Source organism: Anoplophora glabripennis, unplaced genomic scaffold (assembly GCF_000390285.2).
Source record: "Anoplophora glabripennis isolate ALB-LARVAE unplaced genomic scaffold, Agla_2.0 scaffold249, whole genome shotgun sequence".
Lineage (NCBI taxonomy): Eukaryota > Metazoa > Arthropoda > Insecta > Coleoptera > Cerambycidae > Anoplophora > Anoplophora glabripennis.
The window spans coordinates 38,391-55,391 of NW_019416857.1; the positions used below are offsets into that span (position 1 = coordinate 38,391).

Below are 17,001 nucleotides of genomic sequence, written 5' to 3' on the forward strand. Positions count from 1 at the left end.
GGGAAGGTGTGTAAGTGTTAGTCGTGTGGGGATGCCCCCTCACGGGGGCGTACGTGTCTTTTGGTGTATTTGTCTGTCTGGTATATTGTTTGTCGGGGGTCGCAATTTTAAAGAAATGTATTCTAAAGTAATGCAAATAACTGATAAATAAGTAAAAACTTACCTGGGCATAACCCCGGCACAGGTGCTGTAACAAAGATGCCGACGGCGTCTATGCTTAAGCCGGGGATTAGGTCGGTGATTAAAAGGAAAGAAAGGGATTCTTTCCAGGTAGCCTTAATAAAGGCAGGTAGAATTTGCTCCTTGCACTACACTTTCACAAAACACGTGTGCTCTGGTCGGCTGCCCGCTAGGAACTGTGAAATCAAGAAACCGAGAGCGATAGGATTATGATTATTTTTCCCAATAGCCAAAGGATGCAGCTATCGAATGGCGAAAACTGCGTGAGCGTAGTCTCATTTTTTATTATTTTTATTATTTTCAAAGTGGAGAAATTAAAAATCTCGGAACAATTTTTTTAAATCTTTTTATGGTCGAATGTCGATTTCTAGCGAATGTTGGTCTATTTTATCGATTTCGTCATTATATTGTGGAGAGGCTAGATTTAGCGCACCGGCTCTATTTAACCCTATATTATCAAGAAACCGAGAGCGATAGGATGATAATTTCCTAGGTTATGTATTTCAAGTCGTATAAGCTTTTCAATGTTTTTCTTTTCCAATATAAAAATGTATCCATAGAAATTATCACAATATCACAATGGAATATTGCTGACAGCGGCGGCCACTGACCACTATTCGCTTAGAACCGAGAGAAATCGTTCACAGCATAGAATTGACACTTTGACACTGACAGTATACTATAGATGGAGCCAAATCCGACTTCTGTGCTTTGTAACTGTTCATGTTGAATAGCAAAAACGACAGCTATTTGTCCTAGATCACTGGATACAAATTGCGCGACATTAATCTTAAAAGAAACTACATATTTCTGATTATGAAATTGACTTTTTTGGTACTAACACAACAGTTAAAAAAATTACTATCAAATCTATATACAAAATACGCAATAACACTTTAATATCACGTAACAGATAATATAATATAAGAAATCGCGCGTACTTAGCTTGAAAATTCCTCCAAGTCTCGTGACGTTGACTTGTTTCATCTCATTTTACATCTTGGCTCCTACCTACCCTCCGTCTCTAAATTGTTTCCTAGCGTTTCCGCGGTCTATGGTTTCCGTGATGATTCCCTTCTCTCTCGTTATTTGTCAATACATTCAAAATAGAAAATTATTTGAACTAGCAACGAAAAATTATTTATCGAAAACTTATTTTGATTCTTGTGCTATAGCTGGACATAATATTTTATTTTAACACAAATGCTTACGTTACATTAGTAATTGCACGGGTTTAATCCGAAATGGTGAGTGTAGTGAAAAGTATAAATAGCAAATGGACGAGATTTTACTAGGGGAAGTCCCTAACAGTTGTGAGTACAATTTCAGTTATTTTAGTAAGTATTTATGTGACCCATGTCAATTTTTAAGGCATTCAAGCACGTTCTTTTAGTATGTGATAATTTTGTCATTATATTTGACGCCATTTCGTAATCTAAAAAATGTATCACAGATAGCGATAATAAAAAAGAAAAATAAAATGTACCTATGGGGGAATCGTTTATTAAAAAGACTTGATACATGTTTGACAAAGACAATTACCGGTTAACTTTGTTCCCATATATACGACTATAATACACATGCTATTTGCAACAATATGTACAGAAAGAAAAATAATTATCACGACCCACTTTACAATGGCCCAAGGCACATCTTGGCAGTGTAAACAGCAAGCAACATATCGAAAGAAACATACTGAATATAACCGATTATACTAGAATTGACTAATTACACAAATATAAGGTATAAACAAATTATGTCTATATACTTACTATGAACACAAAAGACGACAATTACTAGTAAAAATTAATACAAATTATTCCAATAAAAAATAGTCCTCAAACTTTAACAAAATTTATTCATATACGTCTGCTCATAATTTTTATAAAAAATGGCAATATTGGCAGCTATTTTAAAACTAATCATTTGTTAACAATGTAGAATATAAAACAAAATATATATTAAAATTAACAAAAAAAAGATATCAATTCGATATTAAATATAATACAAATTAAATAATTTCTCTAAGAAACAAACGTTATAAAAATACGAAAAAATCTTAGTGCCATATCAAACGATACTACACAATGGACATTCAGAGGTAATACACAAGCTGCCCCTTACATTACTCAAATTTAGTCTTACAACTAAGAAATCTGTACACTTTATTTAATTTTCCATTGATTTAGCCCTAGCGTAATTTGTAAATTTACCTCGTAGTGCACTAATCTTAAGTGTTCATTATTTTTAGAGAGCATCGTTTCCTGCACACATCCGGAGTATATTTCAGCCACGACTTAATTATTTTTTAGTACCGCTTTTAATCCAATTTTAATTTTCTTTGTCCCAAAATACTGCTCCCACATCTATCCGCAAAATAATCATAGATCCCTTTCTAGAACGATTTAGCCAAAAAAATAAAAAATAAACAAACCGCCAATCACTAACAAAATTACATTAGACCGGCGAATACTTCCAGCGCGTGTACGTTTGCTCTCTAGTCCTCAATAAATGCACCAACTAAAAACATTTCACTATTTACCGTCAACTAACTGCATTAGTCCGTTTCTTTCCCTGTTCCTTAACACAGTCTATATCAGTTTTTTTACCCTTCGCTTGAGCTAGCATCGTAACTAATTTCTTTGGCGAATCGCCAACTATCCACCCGTGCTGTATGGGCCTGTCCTCGTCGTCCTCCAACTCCTCCCTCAAGGGCTTCACCTCGATGAGGTCTTGGGACTCGTCTTCCGATGAGCTCGACCAGTGGTAAAGGGGATTCACGGCTGCTCTTTTTCGCCTGTTCGACATCACGGAATCGGAAGTTTTCTCGGCGCCGGGTGCGGTACATTTCTTTTCACCCGACGGTTTTCTTTTTTGATGAGGTTTCTTCTCGAGGCTCTTTAGTTTGTGCTTTTCCAAAGCATTCAAATCCGGTAGCTTGTCGGGTGGCGCGGGGTTACTTTCCACTGTTACTTCTGGTTCTTGCGGCAGTGGTTCGGGTTCTACGGTTTCATTCGCTTCCGCGACTTTGGCAGGTTGTTTCGCTTCTATCCTTTGAGTTTCTAGTAGCGCCTCGAATTGGGAATCGTCCGAGCTCCAATATTCGACTAAAACGTTTTGTTTGCCACTGGTACATTTCCTCTGGCTTTTCCTGCTGGCAACGCCGATACACTCTTTGAGTTCTTGCTCGAGGTTGATGCAGTTGTCCTCGGCTTTCGCGTTTTTCCTGTACGCTCGTTTCTTGCTAGTTTTGTTCAGGCTGAACTCGTCGTCCGTAGAATCCGAGTTGGTGCGTGTTCTCTTCTTGTTTTTCGGCTTTGCTTTTTTCTTGTTATCAGTCTTTTTCGTGACGTCAATTTTAGGTTTCACGCAGGTTTTCAATTCCGTAGTTTTGGCGTCCTGACCGTTCAATCTGTCCTCTAATAACTGATCGAACAGTTGGTTGATTTCTTTTTCCGATAACTTTGGTTTTACCACTTCTTCGTTTCTGATTATCTTCTTACAGTCCGCTACGTAGCTTTCCACCAATTCACAATTGTCTAATGCTGGAATGTCTCTGATTTCCTCGTCGATGTCCTCGATTTTCGACTTGGCCGCGTTTTTAAATATTCTTCCCATTATCATGCATTTCTTCTTCGTTATGTTTTCCTGAGTCTTAGGTTTCTTCGAGGACGATGAAGATATACTTGAAGTGATCGATTGAGCCTCGTAACTGAAAGAGTCCAAGTAGTCTCTGCTATCTGTGTCGCTCTCTGGTTCCAAAACGGCTTCGTTAGATTTCATGTTCCGGAACGCACGAAAATCTGGTTTTGTGAACACGTCTGTGTTATCTTGGGTTTCCTCGAAGTCGTAGATATCGTGCGCTTTGACGTCATCGCTTTTATTTTTTGTACTGGTGGGAGATGCGACTTTTTTCTTCTTCATTTTGAACAATAGGTTGCTCCCAAACTGCGACTTATTCTTGACTGGTTTGGATTTTCTAGCCGTTCTGGGTGGTTTAGCCGACGATAAGGACTGTTCTATCGATTTTTCTGCTAAATTTTGAATACTGGCAACATCTAGTTTCTTTGATTTCAGGCTACAATTTAATACTTCTTCCAAGTTCAGTTCTTCTGTGGGTATGGATACTTTAAGGCCTTCAAAAACTTTTCTGGCCCCCTTGGTGATTATTTTCTTGCCCTCGCTGGTAGATCCGTCACTGAGTTCCTCGTGTTTCTTTCCACAAGGCTCATCCACGGGAATAGTTGATGTTCTAAAAAGAAATCCGGTTGTATTTTTTTGAGAATGGATTTGATTTCTACAATTTTATTCAAGGTGTACACCAAGCTGGAAAACCAGAAAAACGAGAACGAGGAATTTCATAGATTCATGTAATTTTTAAAAATTATTGTAGTTGAAATCGATCAATGTTTATGAAGTGCCCATCATTAAATTTGTTTAGTTTTATTCTTGGAAAAAAATTGAGTAACTTCATTCAACCTATATGGAAAGCAGTATATTTTTGGAAGTACAGAAGATTTATTGTTCAAATCCTAAAGAATATTCATTTATTTTGACTGATATATTTATTTTTTTATGAAAGTCAATATTAAGAGATTTACTGCTTTTGTATACTTTTGAGGGAAAAATTTTAACACACAGTATTACATTATAACTTCAATTTATTTGCCATTCTTAAGTAAATTACTCGGCCTTACAAAAAAAGAGTTATCTGTACTTTTCATGCAACATATGTCATCCATAGTATTTTTACCCCCTGATCACGAATCTTGTGTCAGAATTAAGCTATCACATCACAGGAATTTCCTAACCTCAAAAAACAGGTCAAAAATAGCAAAAATTCATGAAAAAGTGCTAAGAAAAGTACAAAAAAAATCTTTTCTATATTCAAATGTTTATTTATATGGTTAGGACCCCATCCAACCTGAATCTCAAAAAAACGGATCAATTAAGGTCAGGTAACACGAATTTTCAAAAAATAACAAATTCCCGCCAAATAATTTGGTATACGGTTGTTTTCGGGGTCGCTGATCACGGATCCGAGATCAATTTTGGAAAATTTAAGATGGCGGATCCAAAATGGCCGACCAAATTTTCAAAAAATAACACATTCGCGCCAAATTTGATATACGGAGGTTTTCGGGGTCGCTGATCACGGAATCGAGATCAATTTTGCAAAATTCAAAATGGCGGATCCAAGATGGCCGACCAAATTTTCAAAAAATAATATTCGCGCCAAATTTAGTATATGGGAGTTTTCGTGGTCGCTGATTACGTATTTGAGGTCAGAATTGCGAAATTCATTTTGTAAATACTTTTGTTTACTTTATAACCTGAGTATCCAATCATGTTTTTAACCTTATTTTTTTCGGCTATAGCTTGTTCTTTTTTCTGTAAAAGATCTATTCATTCACAGGTTTTCTGCCTAATTTCACGTAATATGTAAATTACATAGGTAATCGATTAAATTTTTAAAAACAAATTTTATAAATCTGATCTTGGATTCGTGATCAATGACCCTGAAAACCTCCGTATACCAAAGTGACCACAAAAAAAAACATTTTTCCGCCTGTTTTTGAGACTCTGACAGAGGCAACAGGGAAACTCCTAAAAATATCCAAATACTCGTCATGAAAAATGAAAATGAGCATCACTTTGTTTTTCGAAAATTTTCGAAAATCACCCTTATTTAGGGGTCGAAAGAACAAAAAAGTGTACAAATTAAGAATCATCAACAATAATTGTAAAACCCCAAATATTTCTGTTGTGTGTTATTTTAAGGGTTCAATTATCACGTATAAAAGAAAAACAAAAAAATTGTAACTTTTAATACATTTTTTGCATTTTTAGGCATTTAGGGGATGATTTCACCCCTTTAGGGATATTAAGGGTTGATTTTCAATCCGGACAAGACCGTATCAAATACGAAATTAGATATTTTCACGTTTATATTATTTTGATAACATAGAAATATTTGGGGTCAAAAAATAACAGATTCCCGCCAAATAATTTGGTATACGGTTGTTTTCGGGGTCGCTGAAACTGTTGATTATTCTTAATTTGTTCACTTTTTTGTCTTTTCAACCCCTAAATAAGGGTGATTTTCGAAAATTTTCGAAAAACAGATGCTCATTTTTATTTTTCATGACGAGTTTTTGGATATTTTTAGAAAATTTTTCGGTCACTCTTTGGCGCGAATGTGTTATTTTTTAAAAATTTGGTCAGCCACCATCTTGAATTTTGCAAAATTGACCTCGACTTCCCCAACCATACCACACATAAACATGACACTACCCCCAGGGTTTACACAGACGAGCCGGCGAAGCAAGAAGAGCGCCAGAAGAAAGGGCCCTAGCCGGCGGGGCCCAGCCAGGACAAAAGGAGGTCCCACAAAGCGCCTACACCGGCCGCATTTGCGGTCGGGGTAAACGACGGATGGGGCCCACCTACGAAGGCTGTCCAGGCCTACACGAGATGAGGCAGGATAAAGAGGGATAATCCCCCTCGATCCCAAATCATTGAGGCCAATTTCTAGCCATGGAATAATGGCGGCGGCCTCGAATTCGTGATCAGCGACCTCGAAAACACCCGTATACTAAATTTGGCGCGAATCTGTTAGTTTTTGAAAATTCATGATATTTGACCCATTTTTTTGAGGTTAGAAAAAGAACCATCAATTCGGACCGCGGATTCACGTTCGGCGAGGTCTTAACCATATAAATGAACATTTGAATATAGAAACACATTTTTTTTTTGTATATTTCCTAGCACTTTTTCGTGAATTTTTGCAATTTTTGACATGTTTTTTGAGGTTAGAAAATTCCTGTGATGCGATAGCTCAATTCTGACACCGGATTTGTGTTACTACAGATAACATATGTCGCATGAAAAGTAAAATTTTTTTTGTATGATGTGATCATTAATTTACAAACACATTTGGACACATTGGAAAAAACACCATATTGAAGTATTATGTGAAAATTGATATAAACCTTACATTTTTTCAACCTGGGCAATATCTCAAATTAAATCTACTCAGAAATCGTTTGCCAAAACTTGGCATACACCCTCTACGTTACTGAATAAAGACGTTCTTACCTTTTGATCACCTTTGGCAACACCCCGATTGTCTTTGAAAGAATGCATCCAAATTTAGATATGTTGCCTTTAGCCTTATCTTTTCCTTCGTCTTCGTTTAAAATTTCCTGGAAGCTAAAACTTTTATTCGCATCATCGTCTTTGTCTTGAGATATATCTTCAAAAACGTTAACTTTCTTGTTTATGTTCCAGTTCGACGTTATCGTGTTGGAATTCGACGCGTCGTCATCGTAGCTGTCTCCCAGCGGAGTTGGTATCCTTGAATTATCGGAATACTCGTTCCCCACATCGTACAACGGTTTTTCCACCAAGCTTTTCCGTTCCAACCACTCGGGTTCGTCGCACTGCTTCAAACCCATGGTATTCAGGACTTTATTTTGAGATTTCTTATTCGAATAGCTGGACATCTCCGAACCGCTTTTAAGTAAACTACAACACTCCAAAAATAATTCCTCGTCCCTATTTAGGGTTTTTCTTAGCTTCTGATCCTCGTAACTGCGTAAATTAACGCTGTCTTCGGAAATTTCCTCGTACTGCGAAGGTTTAAGGAAACTCTCATCGTTAGTGTTCGGTTTCGTCAGATTAATTCTCGAGTAGGTGTTTGAATCGTCTTGCTTCAAACTCAGTTCAGAGGGGCTGATCAATACGTTGTTCTCTAAGGAATTATTTGAGGACATCGATATGTCATCGATATAATTTACTCCCGTTTGGTTTTCTATGATATTCTCTAGAAGGCTTATCTGTTTCTCTAAGATGGTCGTTTTGGAAACGTAGGGCTCTGGCATCGGTACTGGTCGAGGTTCAGCGTTCATGGGTTCTGAATCGAAGCTTTTACGTTCGCCTAGGCTCTTGTACCGTCGGTATTCGGGTTGAATCTCCGCATTGTTCTGCATTATGATATCAGAGAAACTATTGTGCTTGTCGTCGCCCTCGAGAACGGGTTTATTTAAAACGTCATTAATAATGTCTGCTAACTTCAGAGAGTGATTGTTTGGGAATGCAGTGTGGTCAGTGACGTGTTCCTGTCGATTGGGCTTATCGGATTCCTGCAAAATATCGTGGATACTTATATCGGACTTGGACAAGTTCTCTGTTACTTTGGACGAGTCCGATGTTATCTCAATGATGGAAGTTGACGTTTTAGAAGAGTTATTTGACTGTTCGTGAGGTTGTGATTTCTGAGCGGCTTCCTTGGCCTCGATTTCCGAGAGCTTCTGGATGTGCGTCAAGGTACGTTTGTGTTTTACCAGATTATCTGTCCTGATGAATTTCTTGTTGCAAATTTCGCAATAGTTTGATTTATCCGTAGGTTCAGCTTTATCGCACTTGAGACTTTTTGTTTTACTTTCCATACTCAACTCGAGTATATCCGGTGTTGAGGGAACAAGTGTTGTAATATCTGGAATTGGATCATTAATGGAGACTGAGTCAAGGTTTCCTTCTGCTTGAGATTTCGATTGTGCAGGTTTAGCGACTTTTTTGTTTTGTTTCCTTGTAACATCTAATGTTGAAATACTGTCTTTGGGTTGTTCAACGTTTTCAGGACTATCGGTGAATTCGTAAATACTTTCCACATTTTTTCCCTCCTTACTTTTATCCGTGCTATCAAGGATGCTTTCTAATGCATTCTGTAAAGTTGGGTCATTTAACTCTTTGGAGAAATCATCTGCATTACTGCCGAATGCAGTCTGAGGCTTCTCAGTAGATGAAGCTTTTAACAGGTCGAACAACTCTTCGCTATTTAATTTTTTTTCTGGTTCCTTCACTTTCCTTTGGCTTTTGTTTTCGAGTTCCTCAATCACTGCTTTCTCTTTCTTCCTTATTTTCTTCTTGCCGTCTATTTCATCGAGTAGAGGATCGATAAGATCGTTTTCGTTGTACGAGGCTATTTTCCTGGAACCCCTTCTGCTCCTCCTCAGTTCTTGGTTGTTGTCTTCCATCGGTAAGTCGGCGTTGTCGTTTCCTTGGAAGCTCTGTTCGCTTGTTTTTCCATCAAGCAATTCACTTGGTTTTTCGACTACTGGTTCAGTTTGCTTTGGTTTATTCTTCGACTGTTTGGAAATATTTTTGACCTCAGGTTCTGCATTAAGTTCCTTTTCAATGCTATTCTCTAATTCTTCCAAACCTGTCAGGTCTCCAGCTATCTCTTTGAGTAGCAAAGATTTTTCTGCTTCCTCCGGTGATATTTCGAAAATATCAATTGATTTTTTGGTTTTCTGTGTTTTACTTGCCTTGGTTTTCTTGTTATTCTTTTTCTTGATCGGTTGGTCTAAGGTTTCTTTAATTTGTTGTGGGGCAAGAATTTCATTTAGATTTGACTCTTTCTCCAAAGGTACCACCGTCTCATCTTCGATAGGATTATCGTTATTTTTCTTTATTAATTCCTCTACATTTTCACCGGCACTCTCTTCTGGATCTAATACTTGGTTATCGCTAGAAATCAACTCAGAATCGCTAGATACTTTCAAATCCTCCACTATCTGAGATTTCTGGGACCTGTTTTGCCTTCTACTAACCCTTTTTTTGATTATTTCCTCTGCAGCAGCATCGATCGTACTATTTTTATCCTTTTCTAGGTCCCTGTTTCTTTCGCTTTCTGTTAACTCAGCCAGAGCGTCATCATGGATATGTTCTAAAGCTTTTACTTTCGCGCTTCTTACAGATTTTCTGCTCTCTTCTTCTATGTTAACGTCATTTTCCTTAATTTCACCAACTGTATTTTGCTCAGAGATGAAATTGCACAACCTAGGCCTTCTTTTGGCAGAACTTGATTTTGTAATTTCTGTTTCTTTATATTCACCATCAGGTTTTAGGTCCTTCGGACATTGCTTCGAGGTGGCTTCATAAACTGAAGGCAACAAATTATCAATGACTAAATCATCGGTGGTTGTATTTACGGATTCAGACAACGACTTTGTTTGTTTCCTTAGAGGCCTCTTTGGTTTTTCTATTGGTTTTTCAATTTCAAAGTCCTCTGATTCGGAGAAAGCATATATGCTGTCTATATCCTTCAGCTTGTTTGAGTTTTTGCCTAAATCCTTCAGTTCGTCATTTGCAGTTGGATAAATTTCATCGATCGTTGTTGACTTGCACCTCTTTCGTTTATGCTCTTTGACGTCGGAATTTAAAGCAGGTGACGGTTCTACTGGAGAAAAAACTGGTTTAGCGTTTATATTTTCTGGTTCCATATTAGTAAACGGAGCTTTAACTTTCATGTTTTTACTGTTTTTAGATTTCTTTTTCTTGCTGGCTGATCTTTTTGTGTTCGTTTTCCCTTCATCTTCCATACTTTGAGTGTCACAATTGATTATCAAGGCATCAACTGTATTATCAGCATATTTATCAGCGTCACTCTCTACAGTTGGTACTACTAGAGTTGGGACTATGGCGTCTTCATTTTTCTCATCCACATCCCCAGAAATTAAATCAAGTTTTGTTAGGTCTTGCACATTCTGGTAAGAATTATCTAGAGTCTTATTTTTATTATCCGAATCCATCTTGCACTTCTTATTGGGAGATTCAGTGTCAATGTCTTTATTTCTGGTAGATTTTCTGTTGGTTTCATACAAGAATTCCTCTACCTCCGCTTCTGTCGGTAGTGTCAAATCTTTTTCCGAAGGCAAAAACAGTTCTTCGATCGCAACATCTTTTATACTATTTTCCGTTCTGGTGTTCTTCTCTTCAATGTTTAGTTTATCGTTTTCTAATTTTGTCAGGGTCTCAACGAAAGCCTCCACTTCCGCGTTACTAAATGTTTCTGTAACCGGAGGTAGAAAACTCTTGGTATCACGTTCTATAATGTTCGAAGTGAAGGGGATCTCGTCGAGTTCCATGTCCATTTCTTCGACTGAAGAATCTAATTCAGCAAAATTTTCATCTGCTTCATTTTCAGTGTCAACTTTCGGTAAGGGTACAGGTTCTTCAACAGGTTTTTTCAGATAATTCGGATAAATATCTTTGGAAAACGTATCCGCAGGTGTGTATGCGATTATAGGCGTTACCCGTTTTGGTTTCTTGATGACTAGGGCAAAGTCTTTGAACAGATCGTTTTGTCCCTTCAGGTCAATTTTTTTGAAGCTCTTCGATTTTCTCCTTGTTTTCTGTTTATTGATAACGATTTTAATGGGAGGTTCCTCATTGACCTTATCAGGTGTATTTTCACTGGTATTTTCTTTTATCTGAGGATCGATGGGTGGATCAAAGTTTTTATTAGTTTCTTTGTCCATGGTAGATAAATTTGTGTTGTCAACGAGAAGGTCAATTATGGCTACAACGGGAGCTTTCTCAACATCATTAGATATAATTTGTTTGGGAAGCTCTAGGTCTATTTGGGGTATCTTACATTTTGCTTTTGGTTTCTTTGGGGTTTTTGTTTTAGTTGAATGCCTGTTATGCTTTACTTTTCCTTTTACCATAAGTTGGGAACTATTATCTTTGAGTTGTCTCAATTCAGGTGCAGCATTTTCTAAAGTAATATCCGTTTTATTTATATTAGAACTATCTTCCAAAGTACTACTGAAGTCTTTATCTTTTTCGACTTCAGTGAAATCTTTAGATTTCGAATTGAATACACTATTTCCAATCGACTCTCCATTAATATCTTTGGTTGGTGAAGTGAATGTAATATCAATTGTGTTTGTCTGCTCCGGTAATAAAGTAACATCTGAAGCTGATGTATTTTTGATGGATCTGGATCTTGACCTGTTCAACCTATCAGATTCGGTTTTGGTTCTATTTGAAATACATTCAACAGGTTTTTCATTCACATTTTCATCACTTTCAGAACTGTTTTTTACGATGTTATCATCATTAACTTCTGCAGATTTTTTATTAACAGACTTCGATTGACGTTTCTTTTTGATCTTAATTGTCTTTTCACTTAACACGTCGTTTTTATTCGTTGAAAGTGAAAATACTGATTTCGTCACATCTGTCAATTCTAATGTTATTTCTAAATTTTTCATCACTGGCTGTTTCAATTCTTTTGGTGACTTTTTCGATGCTACGTTCATTTCTGGATAGATTGGTAATGCTTCATCATCAGTACTTGATTTATTAATATTAGTAGTTGTATCTAAAATATTTTTCATTTCATTAGATTTTTTTGTATTACTTTTTTCTTCGGCCTCAGCACATTTTGCATGTATTGTTTTGTTGCAAATCAAATCATTTGCATCTATTTTCTCTGCGATTGTGTTTTCCAGGGGGTCTTTCACATTTTTCCTCTTTGAAGAACCAGTTCTCTTAGTCGAGAATAAAATATTTTCTATTTCTCTATCGACGTCTTCAGATTCTCTTGACATCTTGTTTGATTGTGCAATACTATTACATACGTTCTGATATAATTTTTTTAAAGGAATTTCATCTTCTATCAGAAGGGTTTGATCTTCGTCAGTGTTAATTTGTTTACTCTGTTCTGGTTCTATTTTTCCACAACTTGCGACAATTATATTACTGTTCATGGTGTCATTTGGAAACTTCAAGTTATCGTGAGCCATTGTTTTCATAGCTTTCAATTTTGCTTTGGATTTTACGAGTTTCGTTTTTGTTTTGGGAGAAATTTCGTCTGATCGACTTAATACTGGTTTCAGCTCCTGTTCTGTGCTGTCCTCAAGTGGAATGGTATCAAGTAAAATATTTAATTCTGACTTTCTTTTCAAATCGGGGATATTGAATGAGTACTGATCTGATTGGGTTAATGGTTTTAATTGTACCGTAAGTTCCTCTATAACCTTAGAATTAATCATATCGATTAAGGGATTGTTTGACAAAGATTTGTTAGAAACGTCAAATTTATTTTTATTCATTCTATTTTTAGGTTTCTTTACAGATTGGCTGGCCTCTTTCTTAAATATTTCTGTAATATTCTTTATATCCTCTTTAACATTTTCGTCAAAATCGGTTATTTTAGAACAATCTCCATCATTAGTCAGCTTCGTTTTAGATGATTTTTCTGTTTCGGATTCTAATAGATCCACATTTTTGGCTTGTTCATCTGGTGTTGATATCAATTTTGTTTGTATTGTATCATTAAGTGGTTGGGAAACACTTTTGGTTTCTTTTTTCAAAGCTCTAGATTTTTTTATAGTTTCCTTTACAACTACTGATTCAGAATTAAGAATCTCTTTTTCTTTAATAAGTGAGGACTCTGGAGAAGTTTTATCTTCACGAAGATCCACAGTTGATGTTAAACTGTCAGTATTTTGAGAAACACCAAAAACTTTGCCATCTGTAACATAACCCTGCCTATCATCACTAAGTTCTGTAACTTGTGTGATTGTTGACAAGTTTGTACCAATTATATCATTAATTTGGTTTTGTTTGTTGGCATCACATTTCTCGTTTATTTTCATTTCTGTTTCTTCGATTTGAGACTTGTCACTATTATTATTCTTCTTAGTATCTGGTTTTTCAATAAATTTAGTTTTGTCGATACTATTATCTGCAACTGAGACAGCAAGGTCTTCTTTAATGCTGACAGCTTCAACTTCCTCCATTCTATAATGATCAGCATCCAATTTTCCAATATTTGGCTCATCTTTTGATTCGGCTTCATTTGTTTCTTCAGATTTATTTTCCTTTACGTTCATATTAGCCAGATCTGTGTTACTCTGCCTTTCAACGGTCACCTCGTCACAAGATGAGGTTTTAAGTTTAATTTTCACTTCAGTTGGGTTTGCTCCTTTTTCGTCAGATTTAACTAAAGCTGCGAGTGGTATGTCATCCTCAGAATCACTTGCCGGAACGTTAGGCTTCTGTTGCAGAGTCATGGGCTTGTTTTCTAGCAGATGAGGTTCATCTTCATTAGGTAACTGCTTCATCTCGTCACTTTTGGTCAAAAAGTTCTCGTTGCTAGCAGACAGGTTTGAGGAATATTGTAATTCTGAACTTGATTTGATTTCTTTAACGTCTAGTAGAGCATCTATATTGGTCTCTAGAAGCTTTTTCTGTGGTTCTTCAACCTTTGTTTCTATCACCTTAACTCGGGACCTGTTTCTGATCTGACCGACTTTTCTATTTCCTTTCTTAACTTTTGCAGTGCTGGTTTTCTCGATTGTTTCTTCCTTACTGGTGTCGATAAAGGCATCATTCAATTTTAGGTCGATCTGTTCAGGAGTCTTCACAGTGTTTAAGAGTGACTCGGCATGCTGGGAACTGTTTTCTACTGTGCAACTGTTGTTACTTTCCTCGGTTTTATTTTTGTCTGCAATTTCTGGAACATCAGTGGCCTTCAAAATTGAAAGGAAAATAGGAGTATTAAGTATAATCCCTTCGGATTCGACATGTTGAATGTTATTGATAGATTTTTGCGGTTTATTTTTCTTTTTCAAGGAATTGCTCTTAGCAAAGGAACTTTCTGTATCAGTGCTATCCAATTTGGTCATAGTAATATTTTTGAGAGGCTCTTTCTCGACATACGTTACTACTTTTGGTGTACTGTCAGTAACCGTTTCTCCAGGAGTAACAATTGAAGATTTTTTATTCTTGGATTTCCTAATGGAACCAATTTTTCTAACAGTCGTCTCTTTATTCAGGATAAAATCTTGGTTGACGATATCATTTATTATATTCCCAGTACTTTTTTCAGATCCAACTACAAAGTCGATTATGTCATCCACAGAATTCCTAATGGGTAATTTTATTTTAGACCGTTGATCGTCTATAACTTTCTGAATGATATCGTCTACCGAGTTCCACTGCCTTTGTTGAATTTGCGGTACAATGGCTGGAATCCTGTTTTCAACAACCTCCTCGATAATGCGGTCCACTGAATTAAAAACTTTTAGTTTTCTGTCAAAGGTAGGGATTATAAAGTTTCCATGTGGCTGAACATCATTAATTTTTACCATAGTAGTATTAATATACGTGTCTAAGGATTTCACAAAAGGTTCTTCTGCCAATTCTTTATGTCTCATTGACTTGGTGCTGAGGTCCAAAGCAGTTTCTTCTATTTCGGGATACGACGTTTGACTTCTGAAAGTGGGTATTCGTAAGATACACTCGGTTTTAGGAGGGTAACTTTCTCGGAATGGAACTGGTGCTTTAGTCGGGGACAGTAAACTGAATATACTGTCGACTTTGTTAGAATTTTCCTCCACAGTCTTTTGCTGAAGCTTGCTTGTTAACATGGCTATGCAATCGTTTAAGCCTCTCGTAGGTTTTCTAATTTTCCCCTTCATATTTGGGGATATCAGTGGGACTACTTTGGGTTTTACAGAAGTTTCTATACTGATCGGTTGAGTTTTATCAGTTTTTTGAAGGGCAGTGTCGTTCTCTTTACATGGAGATTCTGTTTCGGTGGTTTTTTCTATGCTACAGTCACTACTCTTGGTCACATTGGTATTTACAGGCTGGGTATCGAAGTCAAGTTCTCCTTTGGCCTGCAGACTTTTCTCGTTGTTCAACTCTAACTTAAAAATGGTTTCTGGGATGGGAGGATTTTCATTGCTGTCGTGGAAGTCGATCGCAGTAGGGGCAGTCGTGGATATGTCAGCTGTGTTTTCTTTTGTTTCGGAGGTTGAAGGTGTGATGACCTTTTCCACTCGAACGGGTACCGATGGTCCTTCCAGACTGCTTCCTTCTAAAAAAGCACCGTCTTTAGGGGTTTTTGGGTTAGGTTTCGGGTCTTCTGTTTTCACGGAATTGTCGGGAGTGTTTTCGATTTTCAATTTTTTCACTTTATTTATTACACTGCGAAAACTGCTCTTCAGTTTCCGTTTTTTTACGGATTTATCCAGCTCCTGACCAGTTTGTGATGGTATTTGTTTGTTTTCCTCTGAGTTTTCGGTTGTGGGATTCTTCTGTTTGTTATTTACATCATTCAGTGATATTTCCGTAGCGTTGTTCTGAATGGACTTCTTCGCGAGTTTCTTTTTTCTCAAACTGAACGATCTCACAAGAGTACTAAAAGTCTCATGCTTAGTTTTCTTCTGCTCTATTTTAACAGTTGCAACTTCATTCGTTTTTTCTTCGGTTTTCTCTTCGCAAGGTTCTTTAAATTTTCTCTTGCTTCTAGTCTTAATATCGCTATTTTCCGCTTCCGCATTCTCTACATCTTGAGGATTTTGGTTTTCCGTAAGTATTTTCCTGTTCTTCTTTTTCTTGACAGGGAAGAAACTTTTGATATTTATTTTCCCTGTCAGCAGTTTTTTCACAGACATTTTCTTTAGATTTTTAGGGCTAGATCTGGGCGAGCTTCTCTTACTTGAAGGTTGGGTGCCTTCAGGTTCTATTTCATCTTTTTTCAGAACCTTTGACTTTGTTTTTGACGGAGAACTAGAATCATTTGTAAGGATTTGCTCTAAATTTTCATCGTTTATTATTTCCTTAATGTTTTCTTGTTCCAATAAAGATTGTCTTGTCCTGCGTCTATCGTTTAACGCTTTGATTTTCCTTTTGACATTCAAAGTCGTGTTAGTGTCCAAGATTCGACTAACTAGAACTTTGTTCAAGTTCCTCAAAGATCTCCGACTCGAAGACGAATTAATTTGTGACTTTGATATTGTTGGCGTCGTGTTGATGGTCTTTTCTGTCGTTTCATTACGAGTAGAACTCTTGTAGATTACTTTACCGCATTTCACCTTGTTTTGTTTTATGTTTTGCGTAGTTTTCCTAGCTCGGTAAATGCCATCCTGGAGGGAGATAAGTTTCCTTGTAGATCTCTTCGCCGGTAAATTTGCCAACATACGCTGAATAGTATCGGCTACAACAAAAATCAATCTG

General features: G+C 36.8%; 1 protein-coding gene across 2 annotated transcripts in view; it reads right to left on the reverse strand.

Moving 5' to 3' along the window:
• Positions 1-1,663: 1,663 nt before the first annotated feature.
• LOC108907224 (extracellular matrix-binding protein ebh) overlaps positions 1,664-17,001 on the reverse strand; it is a 75,223-nt gene continuing 59,885 nt past the window's right edge. For both annotated transcript variants that reach the window (XM_018710802.1, XM_018710801.1), the window contains 2 exons: positions 7,279-16,981; positions 1,664-4,432 (listed from right to left, as the gene is read on the reverse strand). In XM_018710802.1, the coding sequence (XP_018566318.1) occupies positions 2,725-4,432; positions 7,279-16,981 (11,411 nt within the window). In that variant the 3' untranslated portion in view covers positions 1,664-2,724. The remainder of the gene's footprint in view (positions 4,433-7,278; positions 16,982-17,001) is intronic.